Source organism: Astatotilapia calliptera, chromosome 12 (assembly GCF_900246225.1).
Source record: "Astatotilapia calliptera chromosome 12, fAstCal1.2, whole genome shotgun sequence".
NCBI lineage: Eukaryota > Metazoa > Chordata > Actinopteri > Cichliformes > Cichlidae > Astatotilapia > Astatotilapia calliptera.
The window spans coordinates 9,708,878-9,723,962 of NC_039313.1; the positions used below are offsets into that span (position 1 = coordinate 9,708,878).

The following is a 15,085-nucleotide window of genomic DNA, read 5'->3' on the forward strand; positions in this document are numbered from 1 at the left end:
CAGTAGAAAAAATATTAATATAAATTCTTAAAAATTGAAAGCTGAAATAAATAACTTAATAAATAAATGAATAAATAAATATTATAAACGCAATACATATCAAGTAGATTTCCCAGCAGGTATTGAGTCTTGAGTTCACAGATGTTCAAATAAAACTGTGTTAGATGTTTGGCAGGAGGTCTGCCTGTGCGGGTGCCTATATAAATGTATGCATCTATATCTGCATGTCTGCATGATGTCTGCCCTTGTTAAAATAAATATCTTTATACTGTTTGTGCACGTGTGTGTGTGTCTAGGTGTAGGTGTGTGTGTGTGTGTGTTTAATGCATCAGTGCGTTTCTGGCAGCAGTCACAGTGTTCTTCATCAGCATGGCGACCGTCATTGGACCCACCCCTCCGGGGACAGGTGTGATGAAACCTGCTCTCTCCTTCACTCCTACAACATGCCACAACAATTGACTTGGAGACAGTTTCCCAAGAAAAATAAAGTCGACAGACAGGTATACATTGTTTTCAGAATGTCAGCAGTATAGAAGAAACTGTGACACAGTTAACTTCTTTTTCATTTACCCTCAAAGTCCACATCACCAATGAGCCGAAGTTTTCCTGTGTTTGGATCCTTGATGCGATTTATACCCACATCAATGACTGCTGCACCTTCTTTCACCATATCTGCTGTGATCAGCTCAGGAACACCTACGTAAAGAAACCAAGGTTATGGTGACAAACGAGAACTACTTTGAAACGTTTTCTTTAAATGCTTTAAAATGTTTTTTTAAATCCTATTCTTGTGTTAGGGGAAGTACTGAACTCAATAACAGATCAATTATTCATGAAATCTAAAAAAAATCTTTGGAATCACAGTTGATTGTTCTTTTGTCGGGTGGACCATGGACATTAAAACTGAATTAAAACACAAATATTCAAATAATCATCACATCATATTTGATAACAATCAATTTGATCTCCTCACACATTTATTATTGTTAATTAATAATGGGCCCCAAATTCAGTTGGATAATTAAATAATTAAATAACAGGTTTGTCTAGCTAAACTAGAACTGCTCATATAAAGCCAGCATAAAACTTCCAAGACAGGGTATAACAAAACTAAATGCCAAGCCTATTAACTGCAATTACTACAGATTACACAACCAGTTAATCCCTCAGCATACGTTTCGCTTTTAACACAACCAAAACACGGGCCGTTTCCCAAAAGACACAAAGACAGCTGAAAGAGATGATGTACATGCAGTTAGTGCTTCAAAATCAAAACCAAGCATTTGCAGCATGAAAAGAAATTGAGGTGTGACTCATCAGGAAAAAGCCCATTTATGACAAACAGAGTAAGACATGGCACCCATCGCTGCATTGCGTTAATAAAGAATCTTTCATCTAATATTACAGCCCTGTATTGATTAATGGCTGCACGTTCCAGCACGCAAAAAACAAACAAAGCACTACTGTTCTTCCAGAAAGTTTTAATCAATGCCTACAGATGGGGTAGAGTAACAGGCGGAAATGTCGCCTTTTATTATTTTGATTCCAAGAAGCTCGCTTCAAGTAAGGGCTGGTGAGCACTTTTCACAACATCTCCTCCTTTTTGCATAATCAGCCAACATAAATCCACGTACACCTGTTCCAACACAGGAAAAGTAATCTGAAACTGACGGAAAGGAATGCACACTGGAGGGTAGAACCTCTTTAGTAATGCCATATAACTGGCACTGCTTTTCTTAATGTAGGGTTTTCTATCCAAAAAACTAGGGTTAACAAGAAAATTCACAAAATATGGATGTTTGCTCTCAATATATTTTAAACTCTTCTTTTAAAATGGGTTAATCCAGTTTCTCTAAAGCAAAAACAAATGATACCCTAGTTCAGTATAATAATGACTGCATACAAACAAGTAGCCTATTACAGATTAGGTAAGTAAGTAAAAGCCGACGTACAGTATGTGAAAAGGAAAGTTTTCATAGAACTCTCTGCAGTTCTGTGAGTACACCTCATGATTCAGTAGCTCGTAGAACTACAATCAGTAGCAGTAACTTGAAGTCATTATTTCTGAATGACTCTCAGTCTCTCACATTGTTGTGTCAGAATTTTGTCCCACTCTTATGTACAACATTGCTTTAGTTGATAAATGGACTGATTCTTATATAGCACTTTTCTACTCTCCCTGATTACTCAAAGCACTCTTTACGACAAGCCACATTCACCCATTCATAAAGGCAATTTCTTCTATGCTTTGAAGTGCTTTCTAACTACCATTCACACACAACACCTTGATTATTTTCATTTTCAGTCAGTTGTAGATATGCTGCTGTGCTTGGGATCACTGTCTTATTGTAATACCCAGTTTGGGCAAAGCTTTAGCGGTCAGCCAGATGGTTTCATACACCCTAGAATACTTTGGTATAGAAAGTTCACGGTCATCTCAAGGACTATAATGTGCCCAGGTCATTTTGCTGCAAAACAAACCAAAATCATCAGACCTCTACCTGATATGAGGTGTTGTGCTAATTAGGTTTTCTTTAAATTTTCTGCTGTGGATTATGTCCAAACATCTCCAGTTTAGTCTCATCTGTCCAAAGGACATTGTTCCAGAAACCTTTTGGTTTGTTCAGATTCAGATTTGCAAACCTAAGCTGTGCAGCCATGTTCATTTCAGGGAGAAGAGCCTTCCTACTGGCAACCCTTCCAAACAAACCATGCTTGTTCAGTCTTTTTCTAATTGTACAACAATGACATTTGACATGCTAACTGAGACCTGCAGAGTCTGAGGTGTAGCTCTGTAGTGTTTTGCAGTTTCTTTTGTGCATGGTCTGAACTTGGGGTGAATTTACTGGGACATGGACTCCTGTGACGATTGCGGCACTGTTATTACACCCATCAATTCTGCTTTTACAGAGCTGATCACACTTGATGATGAGCAAGTGATTAGTACTAATTCCTGTGGAAGCACTATGGGCATACTTAGTTTCTCACAGGATTGCAAATCCTATAAATCTTTAATTTTCACATGACTGTAGATACATTTCTTTGCAGTACACGCTGAACATTTTTTAATAATAATAATAATAATGGATTGGATTTATATAGCGCTTTTCAAGGCACCCAAAGCGCTTTACAATGCCACTATTCATTCACTCTCACATTCACACACTGGTGGAGGCAAGCTACGGTTGTAGCCACAGCTGCCCTGGGGCAGACTGACCGAAGCGAGGCTGCCATATCGCGCCATCGGCCCCTCTGGCCAACACCAGTAGGCAAGTAGGGTAAAGTGTCTTTCCCAAGGACACAACGACCAGGACAGAGAGCCCCGGGATCGAACCGGCGACCTTCCGGTTACAGATACGCTTCCCAACCCCTGAGCCACGGTCGCAAAATAACGAATAGCACAACTTGAATAATGAGTGAAAATGTACTAATTGTTTGAGGAAAATCAGGTGATCCCAAGTTCCTAGTTTTGACTCTTGTTTGGACAAAAATGACATCACTGATGTCAATTTTTCAAAAACAGTGACATTATTCAACCAAAACACTGACTGAGAAATGCCTTGGCAGATTAGCAAATTATGACAGTGATGGTTGGTTGTAACCGTACAGCCAGTTGATGTGATGTTAAATCCTATGAATCGTTTTGCAATACTTAATACAGTTAGTATGACAACTGACACCAGAAACTGTTGATTTATTACAGCAGCAGCTCATAAACATTACATTGGAGCCTACAGCTAGACGCTGGTGATGAAATAACAGCCAGTGATGCATGGCAGCAGTGTCAGTGACACAACACAGGGTAACACTGGAAATTTTTCAGCTTAAATTGAATGAAGTAAATGGCGACGAATTACGTGACGAAAGTGAGGGTTGTCATGAATGCAAGATGCAGGACAACCCAAACCGCCTGCCTGAACTAGTTTGCATGTGTCACTCCATTCATTTGAAAGACGTTTTGTTGGGTATGACATATGTCACTTCGGTAGTTCTTTAGTTGTGGAAAAAACTGACAGATATGTTTTACTGTGGTCCTGATACGTTTACCTGCTGCTGCAATAATGATGTCAGCCAGGCGGGTTAGCTCTTTGAGCCTTTCCTTTGGAGTACATCTGTGGGTAATGGTCACTGTGGCATCACCTAAGAGGAAAAAGGACATGTTGTGGTTAATCCACCACTTCTTGGTTTACACTTCTTGGTCTCGGAGATATCTATCACCTACATCACCTGCTACATTCAATGTATATGAATAAAATGCCACATCAGGGTTTTAAAAATATGTATAAAAACTTACTTAGCCAAAACATGGCAAATTAACCATGAAAGGACATCTTTCAATACTTCTAAAAATGCTGATAGTGAAGGTTATCCTGTCAATGACATTCCTTTAAACTGTTCTAAAGCTGGTGTCTCTACATGCTCAAAGTGCCAGAAGCAAGATTTCTTTTACTCAATATGAATATTTCAAGTTATTACCCAGTCTATCATTCTTCAGGTACTGACAGGTGGTGCATTTTGGGGGGTATTAGTGCTAATGTTAATAATCAGCAAACAGTTAATGTGGCCAAAACCTAACCTTCAATTAATTAATTCAATTAAGGTTCTCCTGTGGGAATGAAGAATATTGATTCTGCTAAGCAGTGTTTTTATACATTTAAAGTGTAAATATTCTCTTCTTTCTGCTTCATTACTGTGAGACCTGTTGTTCTCTTACAGCTTTACAAAAAAAATGAGACAGTGGTGGGGGAAGGACACCCTAAGTCAGACATTACACAATGAGGAAATGCAGCATGCGTGATAGTAACTTTAATCTCCGTTTAGGTGTGTCAGAGCAACTTGCAAAGTCATAACTGTATTAGGACCAGTATTGTTGCTGTAATCCACGGAGGTATTCTGCGAAGATAAGAACGAGAGGGAAGAAAAGGCAAGTCACAGCACAGCAAACCTGCATATCGCATACCAGAAGAAATGTGTGTGAAGCTGTACAACTCGTGTTGTGGGAAATAAACCTATGAACTATGTGGTTATTCAACTTCCCTTTGGAATAAAAAAAAAAACACTTACTGGGGACTGAAGATTTTTAAAATAGGAAAGTTTGTTTTTAGCCTTATTGTATATTTGCAGTTTAATATCCAGTTACAAAGCACACATTCAGTTGCCATTCTTTGCAAACTTAGTTTTCAAGAACTAGGTAGTCCACCTTAGTGTCACGTTCTGATAAAATCCATACACCTGAAATAACAAGTACAAGAGGAGCGTAAAACTCATCTTACATCGCGGGCCACATATAGCCGACTTTGATCTTAAGTGTTTCAGGCCAGTGAAACTCCCCTTTCTGACAGTGTAAAGAAATTACATATTTAACTGTATTTCTACATGGTAAACAAAAAGCTGCTGAAAGAAATCTGACTTAAATTGTAAGAAATACATTTTTAAAGTTACAGAAAAAGTTCTGGTAGATCATTGACCAGATTTAGTCTTTTTGAAGTCTTGTAATTTGATTCAGAAAATTTTTTTTCTCATTTATCAGATATTCATTACTTCGAAAGTGAAATATATTAATCTTTTTTTGTTATAATTTTATTGACTATGGCTTATAGCTCTTCAACATCAGAAATCCAGTATCTGGCATTATCAGAATAGTTAGAACATTAAAATAAGATCATTAAAAAAACATTTTCAATACAAAAATGTCCAACCTCTGAAAAATCTGTACATTTATGCACTCAATATTTGGTTGGGAGTGTTTTACCACAACTTAAGGCATCCGTGTGGTATCTATCAGTTTCTTTTTGCGCCGGATGTGTCTCTTCCTCCTTGTGACAATGCTTTAAAAGATTCTTTGTGTTTCAGGTAAGACAGGGAAACTCAAGTCATCCCACACTGTGCAAACGTTCCAATGGAACTCAAATACCTTAGATTCTGAGCCTCTCCACGCTTCTTTTTGACTCTTTGAAATGATTTATAAATTCCTGACGTTACCTGAAGGTATGTGCATGTACATTTTTGCACATTTATGCTTCTAGACACTGATTTTGAAGGACAACTTTGGGGTCTCTGCTCTAATTCAGCCCAAAGGTCTTCTATCAGGTTAAGGTCTGGACTTTCTGAAGGCCATTCAAGTTCTTCCACATCGAACTCGCTCATCTATGTCTTTCTGGGCCTTGATTTGTGCACTGGTGCGCAGTTATGCTGGAACAGGAAAGAGCCATCCGGAAACTGTTCCCACAAAACGATAAAGTGTTTCACTGAAACTAAGTGGCCAAGCCCAACTCCTGAAAAACAATCCCACACCACAAAGCAGTCAGACAAGTACCGTTCTCCTCGCAACCGCAAAACCCAGACTCATTGATCGGATTAACAAACAGAAACACAAGCGTAACTCATAGAGACAGACAACCGTTCACATTCACACCTACGAGCAATTTAGATTCACCAGTTAACCAAACCCCACTGACCAATTGTCTTTGAACCATGGGAGGAAGCTGGAGTTTATGACATATGAATAGTTATTGATACATTGATATTTGCTCTCTTCTCCTCTCCTCTCCTTAATATCGTCTTATGACCAAGAACTTTCTATTTCTTCTGTCCATGTCACGTGCCTCACAAATATGTGTTAATCTTGATCTGGGTGTAAGGCTCAGAAGACCTGGAACTGGCTGCACCAGTTCATAAGTTCAATCTTAAAGATTGCCAAGTATCTGTAAGAACAAGTTCTTACAGATTATAAGTTCTCATTAACTATTTATACCATCCATCATCCAGGAATCACTGATGATTAATAAACTGACAAAACTTGGTAATAGATGACGCAGCTACCAATAGAATAAACAATACAGTTTTCTGTTATGGGCTTTACAATAATAATATAATGTAAAACTAAAAGATTTTTTACATAAGGATGGCACAACATACCTGAAATTAATTAGGATTATGCTTATGTTTAACTAAATAAACAAATAGCATTGGTGCAGTTCCAAGTGATTCTAAAGGTAAAGTTAAACAAATATGTACAGTTTCAAAAGATAACACCTGCCTTTAAGTTTGTTTTTGCATACTGCATTACTAAAACCCTGGCATAGATGTTTCCAAGCAACTCATTACAACTCATATGTTTTAACAGTGCAACCAATTTCAGCTACAAAGTCAGTAGTAGCCATTAAGAGCTTTTAAAAGACTCAAATTTCAAAATAGCGTGTTCTTTTACTGATTTCAAAAACTTAAAAATGGTTCTCAATTTGCAATATGTACACACGACATAGTTTGGAAGAACATGGACTGGGTCTCAATCATTTACTTTCAGAAATTGTATAGCATATTTCAGTCCCCTGACCTAATTTGATGTGGATGAATAAAGAACGTTTTATCCTTTTAGCGATGACTTTAGGGACAACTGCAGTGTTTTGATCTCCTAATTTTTCTTTGGTATGCAGCTTTGAGTGAGTTATGTTCCCATTTGTGTTGTTCTGACCTGCAATAACACTTTACTTTGAAATGTTAAGCACATCTTGTTGCTTCATCTGAACATGCAATACCTTTCCAAATCCAATCCCTTCTTCCTGCACCCTTATAAGGGGCTGATCTGTCTTCCAGTGCCAAAAGTCTCACCCTGTGATTTTCCTTCACACTCCCAGATTTTTTTCTTTGTTCCTCAGCAGGACATTCATCAGCAGTTTTTTGTTTGATTAAAAAGGTGAGGAAACAATAAAGCTTTAATTTATTGCTCACATCCTGGCAAAAGCTCAAACATCAAACATCCTTCAGGGAAAGCCACAATGGTGAAACACCAATCCTACAAAGAGCAGCATGCCAATCTTATTACAATGCTGACTCAGATTGCAGATAAGCCACACAGACATCCAAATGCATTTTCTTACCTCCAGGACGCTCATGATGGCGATCAGTATGCAGCAACATTGCAATGGGCATTCCAACATTTTTGGAGCGACCAGCAACAAGGACATTCTTCCCCACAGTCTCAATACCTGCACAGAGAAATGATAAAATATGCTAGATTCACTGTACTGCTCAAGTAGAGAGAAACTGACTCTCCCTGAAGCTAAATTGTCAAGCAAAAACTATTAAGACGTTAACATAGGTGTCATCAATTAGGCCAATATCACAATTTGCTGATGAAATTTGTATTAAATACCAATTATGCTGCTAAACCTGATCTAAACCCTTCTTGTTTTCTATTTGTTTTTTATGTCATACCAAATTCTGTCCAATTTTTAAAAAGTCAACCTGAGCATGCTTGTTGTGTAGTGATAGTTTGAAATAACAAATCTAAGTATCGAAGCAGAAAGAGTGTTTAATATTACAAAGTATATGTGAGAAAAAAAGATTTTTGCCCTTGTAGTCAAAAAAAAAGCTGATAACCGGCTGCAGCTGGACTGGACACACCCAGGCCTGAAACCATGGCATATAAGCAATTTTCAGAAGTGGGAAGTTGCCTAAAAGGAATTACCAGCAGCACAATATGTGGTAACGACCAGAAATTTCAGAAGTGATAAGGAAGAAGAATATTAAGCCAGATAAGTCTATAAAGTTTGAAATCCTTCCAGAGTTTCAAAATATCCCAAAGAGTACAACAATGAATCATCCTATGATGTCAAAAAAGTTACAAGAAAAAGATTCATGGGATTTTTTCCTTCCTTCCTTCCTTCCTTGGTCTTTGTGTCATCTAGTATCTCTTTTGGTAACTCCACAATCCAACAGATACTGGGCATAAATGACGTGCACAGAAGGCTGGCAAGTAAAAACACTACTAACTCCAGAGGAACCTCAAGGCTTCTCCAAATTTTGCGATAATGTATCTTGAAATCCCTAAAACCTTTCAGAAGAATATAAAAACTCAAGCTTTACATCTCTGATATTGTATGACTTGTTTCTGAAGGACTCTATGCAGTCCTGTGATAAACTAAATGCATCCCCACTGGTTTAATAGGAATTAAGAAGGTAAATAGCAAACAGGTACCTAATCAAATGCACTTCATCAACAAGTGTGATGACCTCTATAAAAGCAGAATTGAGGTGTATAATACCACATTATTCACAGGAGTGGATATCCCAGTAAATTCACCCCATAGTCAGACCATGCAGTGCTCAGAGAAACTGTAAAAACTCAAGACCTGCATTTCAGGCTCTACAGACTTTAGTTACTGTGCTGCCCTGTCAGTGCGCCCCAGGGCAGCTGTGGCTACAATGTAGCTTGCTATCGCCAGTGTGTGAATGTGTGTGTGAATGGGTGAATGACTGAATGTAGTGTAAAGCGCTTTGGGGTCCTATGGACTAGAAAAGCGCTATACAAATGCAGGCCATTTACCATTTATTTAAATGTTAAAGTTCATGACCTTTCAGTTAACAAAAGAGTGAACATACCTGGCTTGTCTGGAATGTTTATCAAGAGAAAGCCTCTTACTTGTCAACAAACCACAAGATTTCTGGAATAATGGCAAATGCACAATGCCACATTTAATGACAGCATAGAGTCCTGTGAAAACCTTATTTTTTTATGACTCTATGGATAACTATTTAACAGGAGCCATTACTTTTTAAACCGGTGATTTGGGGTACTGGATAATATTTTAGCTTCTATGAATACAGTAATTATTAAAAACTTGCATCTGTTTTCACTTGCATTGCCTTAGCTAGGTCGATAGAGCCAGCAGAAAGGTTTGTTACAAGGCTTAAAGAATTCAGTCACACTTCTCTCGGACCATTTTCACCTTTGAAACCAAAACCAAGCTCAAATAATTATATACACATAGTGTATAGTGTTCAAGTTCATCAGAATTGTGTATTTCCATAACTTAGAGTTTGAAACATTCCAGTCATTCAGACAGACAAGTGAGTTACGCCAAACCCTTCATCCTTCAGCTCTCAATGTAATCTATAAAGAGATATCTGCTTCAGCACTATGTGGGATGGAGGATTCCAAAAGTTCTGTCACAGCCGATAAGCTGATTTCATGATGATATAAAACCCTTAAGCATTCCTACGACAACTGAACTAACCTCAAAGGCAGCCAAGGCTTAGCCGCACCTCAATCCTCCACTCCTTTGGTATGATAACCAAGGGGTTTCTTGCCATTCTAGACACTGTTCTCACATCACAGTAAGAATAGTTTTATTTTAAGAACTAACGTCCTACTATTTTATTCAAATAATGTTTTAATAACAACATCTGTTAAATATAAAGTTTTACACACATTACTTCAAATAACTTTCACACTTTTTCAGAAAACTGAAACATTATACTTTTATTTCATGTTAAAACTAATGAAAGTCAAAGAACAGATGAAATTTAGATTTAGATGGAAGAAAGGATATTAGGCGCCACCTAGTGGATCTGAGATGCATAGAAATGGACATATAATACCTACTTCTGCTATTGCTTCTAGAGTTAACTTTACATTCTTTTGAACTGAACATTCAGTTCAAATTTAGGGATCATGCCATCGTAGGTTCAAAAAACAGAGCGAATGGCAAGGCTAAAAATAGCCACGACAAACGTTTATAGATATTAAGTTGAGTAAATGCTTTGGAGAATACTGGGAGGCATACCTGCTCTTTTGATGATCTCCCAGACAGCTGCAGGAGTGGCTGGCACCATGGATCTCTGGTCCAGGCACAGCTTACCGATGTTCACAATATGGAAGCCATCCACATCCTTCTCTGGAGCGATGGCGTTGCATACTGCTCTCTCATTTATGTGCTCTAAAATCAGAGGGAGCAGAACATAAGCTCAGGTACTGTATATCATGTGAAGAACTGTACAAAGAACTGAAACATAATAGACTCACAAGTGACTTTGTTAGGTACACCTGTTCAGCATTCAGATGATAAGGTCAGAACTCGACATGAGCCCCTTAGTATCAGCAGAGCATTGTTTAAACACTATATAGCCTACCTGAGTAGTCTGACCATCCCTTTATGACTACAGTGAACCCCTCTTCTGATTGCTGCTTCCAAGCAGGATTACGTGTCACATCACAAAGTTCAAATAATCTCAAACTGGTTTCTTAAAAATGATAATGAGTTCACTGCAGTCATGTGGGCCCCACAGTCACCAGAAATCACTCCAATACATATTCTGTACGCATAAAATTTTATGCACACAATATCCATCGACTATAGAAGCAGAATCACCACAACTGTAAAGACCAGTTAACATGATGTCATGGAGGACACCTCTGGAGCAGTGGTGCCTTTGTTCACCTGGAAGTGGGAGCTGCACCAATAAGCCACTGACCCTCCAGTCACGGTTCATCTTGTCAATCAGCTCCAGCAGCTCCTCCTGAGACACTGTGCTGGGCCGCACCACTGTATCACTGGAAATACCTGGAGAACACATAAACACATATACCTAAACCATGAAGATGTAGTTGTGTACTTTTGCATGATTATTTTAAATACACATTGTTTTATTTTTGATTATTTTAAATGTATGTTACTTTTGCTTAAGCAAGTGCGTCTGAACATATGTATCTGTGTATGCATAAAATATGTGCTACTTTAGTTATATTTATTGTTTTTAGATATGCATGAAATACTTTATGAATACACGTTTAAGAATGCATGTGCTGCTCATATCTGACCCAGGATGCTGGCTGCGCGGGTCTTGTTCTTAACGTAGGTGTGACTGGCTGGGTCGTCACCCACTAAGACCACACCTAGGTGTGGTCTCATGTTGCCCTGAGCTACCAGCTCTTCCACATCACGCTGGATTTCTCTGTGCAGCTGACGAGCTAACTCTGTTCCGGAAATCACCACAGCGGCATGCCTGGAAAGATAAAGAGAAAACACATGAATTAATGCACTAATACACTGCGGGAAAGATGAAAGATGAATTTAACAGTGACAAATTCACTTTTCAAGCTGACCTGCAGTCAGCTGAGACTGAAGAACTCACTTGGATGAGTGACTAAATGTTTCTCCCACTGAAAACGCTACATCCAGATGACCAGAATCTACTTTTGGATATTCTTGGTTTTAAATTTGTATTACTGACAGCTATTACCCATGACCTGCCATTTTATACCCTTGTCGCCACAAAAGTGATAGGGACACAATTCAGTGATTTGGCTAAGTGAGTGAATACTTCCAGTAACAACGCTTATAAGACCACAGCCGGTTTCTCTCCTGTAGCTAAGATGAGGAAACTGAGGCTGAAATTCACACAGGCTCACCAAAATTGGACAACTGTAGACTGAAAACAGTCGATGGTAGGGTCAGAACCTGGCATAAACAACACTAAAGCATGCATCCATCCTGCCTCGTCTCAACAGTTCAGAATGCTTCCGGTGATGTAACGGTGTGAGGGATATTTGCTTGACAAACTTTGCCCTCTTAACACCAACTGAATATTCTTTAAACACCACAGCCAACCAGAGCATTGTTGCTGACTATGTACATCCGTAACTACCCTTTAATCATCTCAAACTGGTTTCTTGAACATGACAGCGAGTCAGTGCTCAGATAGCCAGATAGCCTCCACAGTCACTGCTTTCAGTCCAATAATGCAACTTTGAGATGAGGAGTGTTGCATCATGGATGTGCAGCAACTCTGTGATGCTCTCTGGTCAATATGAAGCAAAATCTCTACTTATTGTTTTGACACTTTTTTGAATCTGTGCCAGGAAGAATTAGAGTAGATGGCTCATATTCACTAATAGCAAGATGTTCTCAAGTGTCCAGTGAGGATTTTATTAAGGCGTCTGATTTAGGGACCACAATTTTATGTGTTCTTAAATGTGCTATAAATATACTAAATATGGTATAACCATAGGTGACAGCCCTCTCCATCAGCTACAGTCCACATTACATAGAGCGCGTTGTGTTCAGCCGGCGAGGCTGTGAGCCGGTTATGTAACTCTGTCATGTCTTTTGAAAAAATAGTCCCTTTGAATATGGTTGCAATTTGTACTGTAATCTACACTCGCAGGTTTCGTGAACGGCGAAACAGGCTGTCAATCACCACCCACCGACACGTGACGCTGCGCACGCCTTCGCCGGACCTGAAGCGTCGTTCAGCCCTGCGCAAAGTGATGCCGTATAATAAAAGAAAAACCAGCATTGTTTTAGACGTGCTGCGTTTTACCTCGTCGCCGACTCGTGTAGATGTCTCTTTTGACTCTCGCATTTTCTGTGCATCCGCAGTTTGGCCCGGCAGCAGTGATGGTGTAACGTTAAAGGGCTACAAATCCTGAAGGAGGAGCGTAGCGGTGAAACAGAGGCCGCCATGTTTGTGTGTGTGTGTGTGCGTGTGTGTGTGTTTGTGTGTGTGAGAGAGAGGGGGCAGGGAAGCGTGTAGACGATGATGAATGATACTCTGCATTACACACTACACATCTTTTGGCTTATGAGGAAGAGCTGGCCTCCTTTGTTGTGTGCACTGCCTGGGAGTGCATTCATGAAATGAGCTGCAACTGTAATGGCAAACACAGCCCATATGTGAGCAGGGAGGCCAGAGCCCAATAAACAAGATGAGGGTCAAAGAGTGTGGTTGTGCCATAATGGAGTGGTGTGTGTAGTCTGAAATTTTGATAAATGTTTGGCTAAAATCTCACAAAAGTTATACAGGTTAGTTTAAGTATAGGGAAAACGAATATGCTGTAATTTATCTGATTGCAATAAGCACATATGAGCTAAAGTATGTATAGTCTCAAGTCTTTGTACACTCCTATATTCCATCCATCCATTATCTTCCACTTATACAGTTCAGGGTCACAGGGACCTGAAGCCTATCCCAGCTGTCCTGGAGCCCAGTCTGCCACAGGCTTAACACACAGACAGATGTTTTAGAATCAGCAATTAACTTAGCCCCACTAACTGAATGTTTTTGGACTGTGGGAGGAGGCTGGAGTGAACCCATGCTGCTAGGGGGAGAACTTGTAAACTCCACACAGAGAGGCCCCTTCCACATGGCAGATTTGAACCGAGGACCTCGTTCCTGTGAGGCAGCAGTGATAGCAACAGTGCTAACCACTGTTAGCACTGATCCCTTTATGTAGAGCTTTGACAGATCAAACTCTGGTAATCATCTTCCACACTATCAATCAGCACATCTCGTTTTCGACCACATGCTTCTAGAGAGAGTCAGGTGTTCACAATTGTTCAGTTAAAGTGAATCACAATGTGGGACATTGTCTCAACATGTAGGACAGGGATAAAAGGATTTTCTGCATGGACATTCAAAGCATGAAACAATATGAGTAAAAGGACACCCTTTTTTTGTTTTGGGGTTTTTTTTCCCATCTTGGCTGTTAGGTGAAGTGATCCATACCAAGTTCATGTCTGTATTGTAAATATTAAGCTACCATCAACACCTGAGTAGCTTAACTTAACACAAAGACTGGAAATGATGGAAAAGCTGGTCTTTTGTCTGTCCTGAACCTGCACAGGCACAGAGAAAGCATGAAAACTCCACATAGAAAGACCTCAGCCATCAAGTGGATACGAACATACGACTTTCTTGCTGTGAGGCATCATTTAATTGTGGGTGGCTATAGCTCAGGCGGCAGAGCAGGTCATCTATTGATCGGTGGTTCGATTCCTGGCTTCCCCTAGTCTGCATGCCAAATATCCTTGGGTAAGATACTAACCCCAAATTGCTCTCCAATGCATCCATCGGAGTATGAATGTGTGTGTGAATGTTAGTTAGAAAGCACTAAGAAAATGTGCTTGGGTGAATGCACAAGTTGTGTAAAGTGCTTTGAGTGCTCAGAAGAGTAGAAAAGCACTATCTAAGAATCAGTCCATTTACCATAATTATAAAATCATTGTAGTGCCTCTACATTCCCAGAATAGATCAAATCTCTATTTCGTACATCCTTGTCAAAAGAAAGGTGTGTGGTTCCACGGGTACTGTACACATACAGCTATGAAGATAGTGCAATAAAGGAAATGATGACCAAAAAAGAAAAGCAACCATTGTTAGTCTTGATGCATGCTGAATCATCCCAGGGAAGGAAATCCCAAAAAGCTAATTCTGTTTATTTGGACACAACATAGCCAACTGAATCAACTTTTTGTAATAGCCATCGTCAGTGAAATATGTCCTGTTTTTCCACTAGATGGCA

The 15,085-nt window shown here is 39.3% G+C and overlaps 1 protein-coding gene across 1 annotated transcript; it reads right to left on the reverse strand.

Moving 5' to 3' along the window:
- Positions 1-90: 90 nt before the first annotated feature.
- On the reverse strand, positions 91-13,272 carry mthfd2l (methylenetetrahydrofolate dehydrogenase (NADP+ dependent) 2 like). Its single transcript, XM_026188670.1, has 8 exons — positions 13,105-13,272; positions 11,603-11,787; positions 11,223-11,345; positions 10,569-10,721; positions 7,881-7,988; positions 4,048-4,140; positions 571-696; positions 91-436 (listed from the first exon to the last, which is right to left on the reverse strand). The coding sequence occupies exons 1-8, from the start codon at positions 13,245-13,247 to the stop codon at positions 321-323; spliced, it is 1,047 nt and encodes a 348-aa protein (XP_026044455.1). The 5' UTR covers positions 13,248-13,272; the 3' UTR covers positions 91-320.
- Positions 13,273-15,085: the final 1,813 nt, after the last annotated feature.

What these genes read in the sequence shown, in the direction of transcription:
- mthfd2l (XM_026188670.1), bottom strand. Translation starts at nt 13,247, where the DNA reads ATGGCGGCCTCTGTTTCACCGCTACGCTCCTCCTTCAGGATTTGTAGC. An exon ending in CCGCGCAGCCAGCATCCTGG is followed by an intron (nt 11,346 to 11,602) that starts GTCAGATATGAG and finishes TGTGTTCTCCAG; the next exon opens with GTATTTCCAGTGATACAGTG. An exon ending in GGAGATCATCAAAAGAGCAG is followed by an intron (nt 7,989 to 10,568) that starts GTATGCCTCCCA and finishes TTCTCTGTGCAG; the next exon opens with GTATTGAGACTGTGGGGAAG.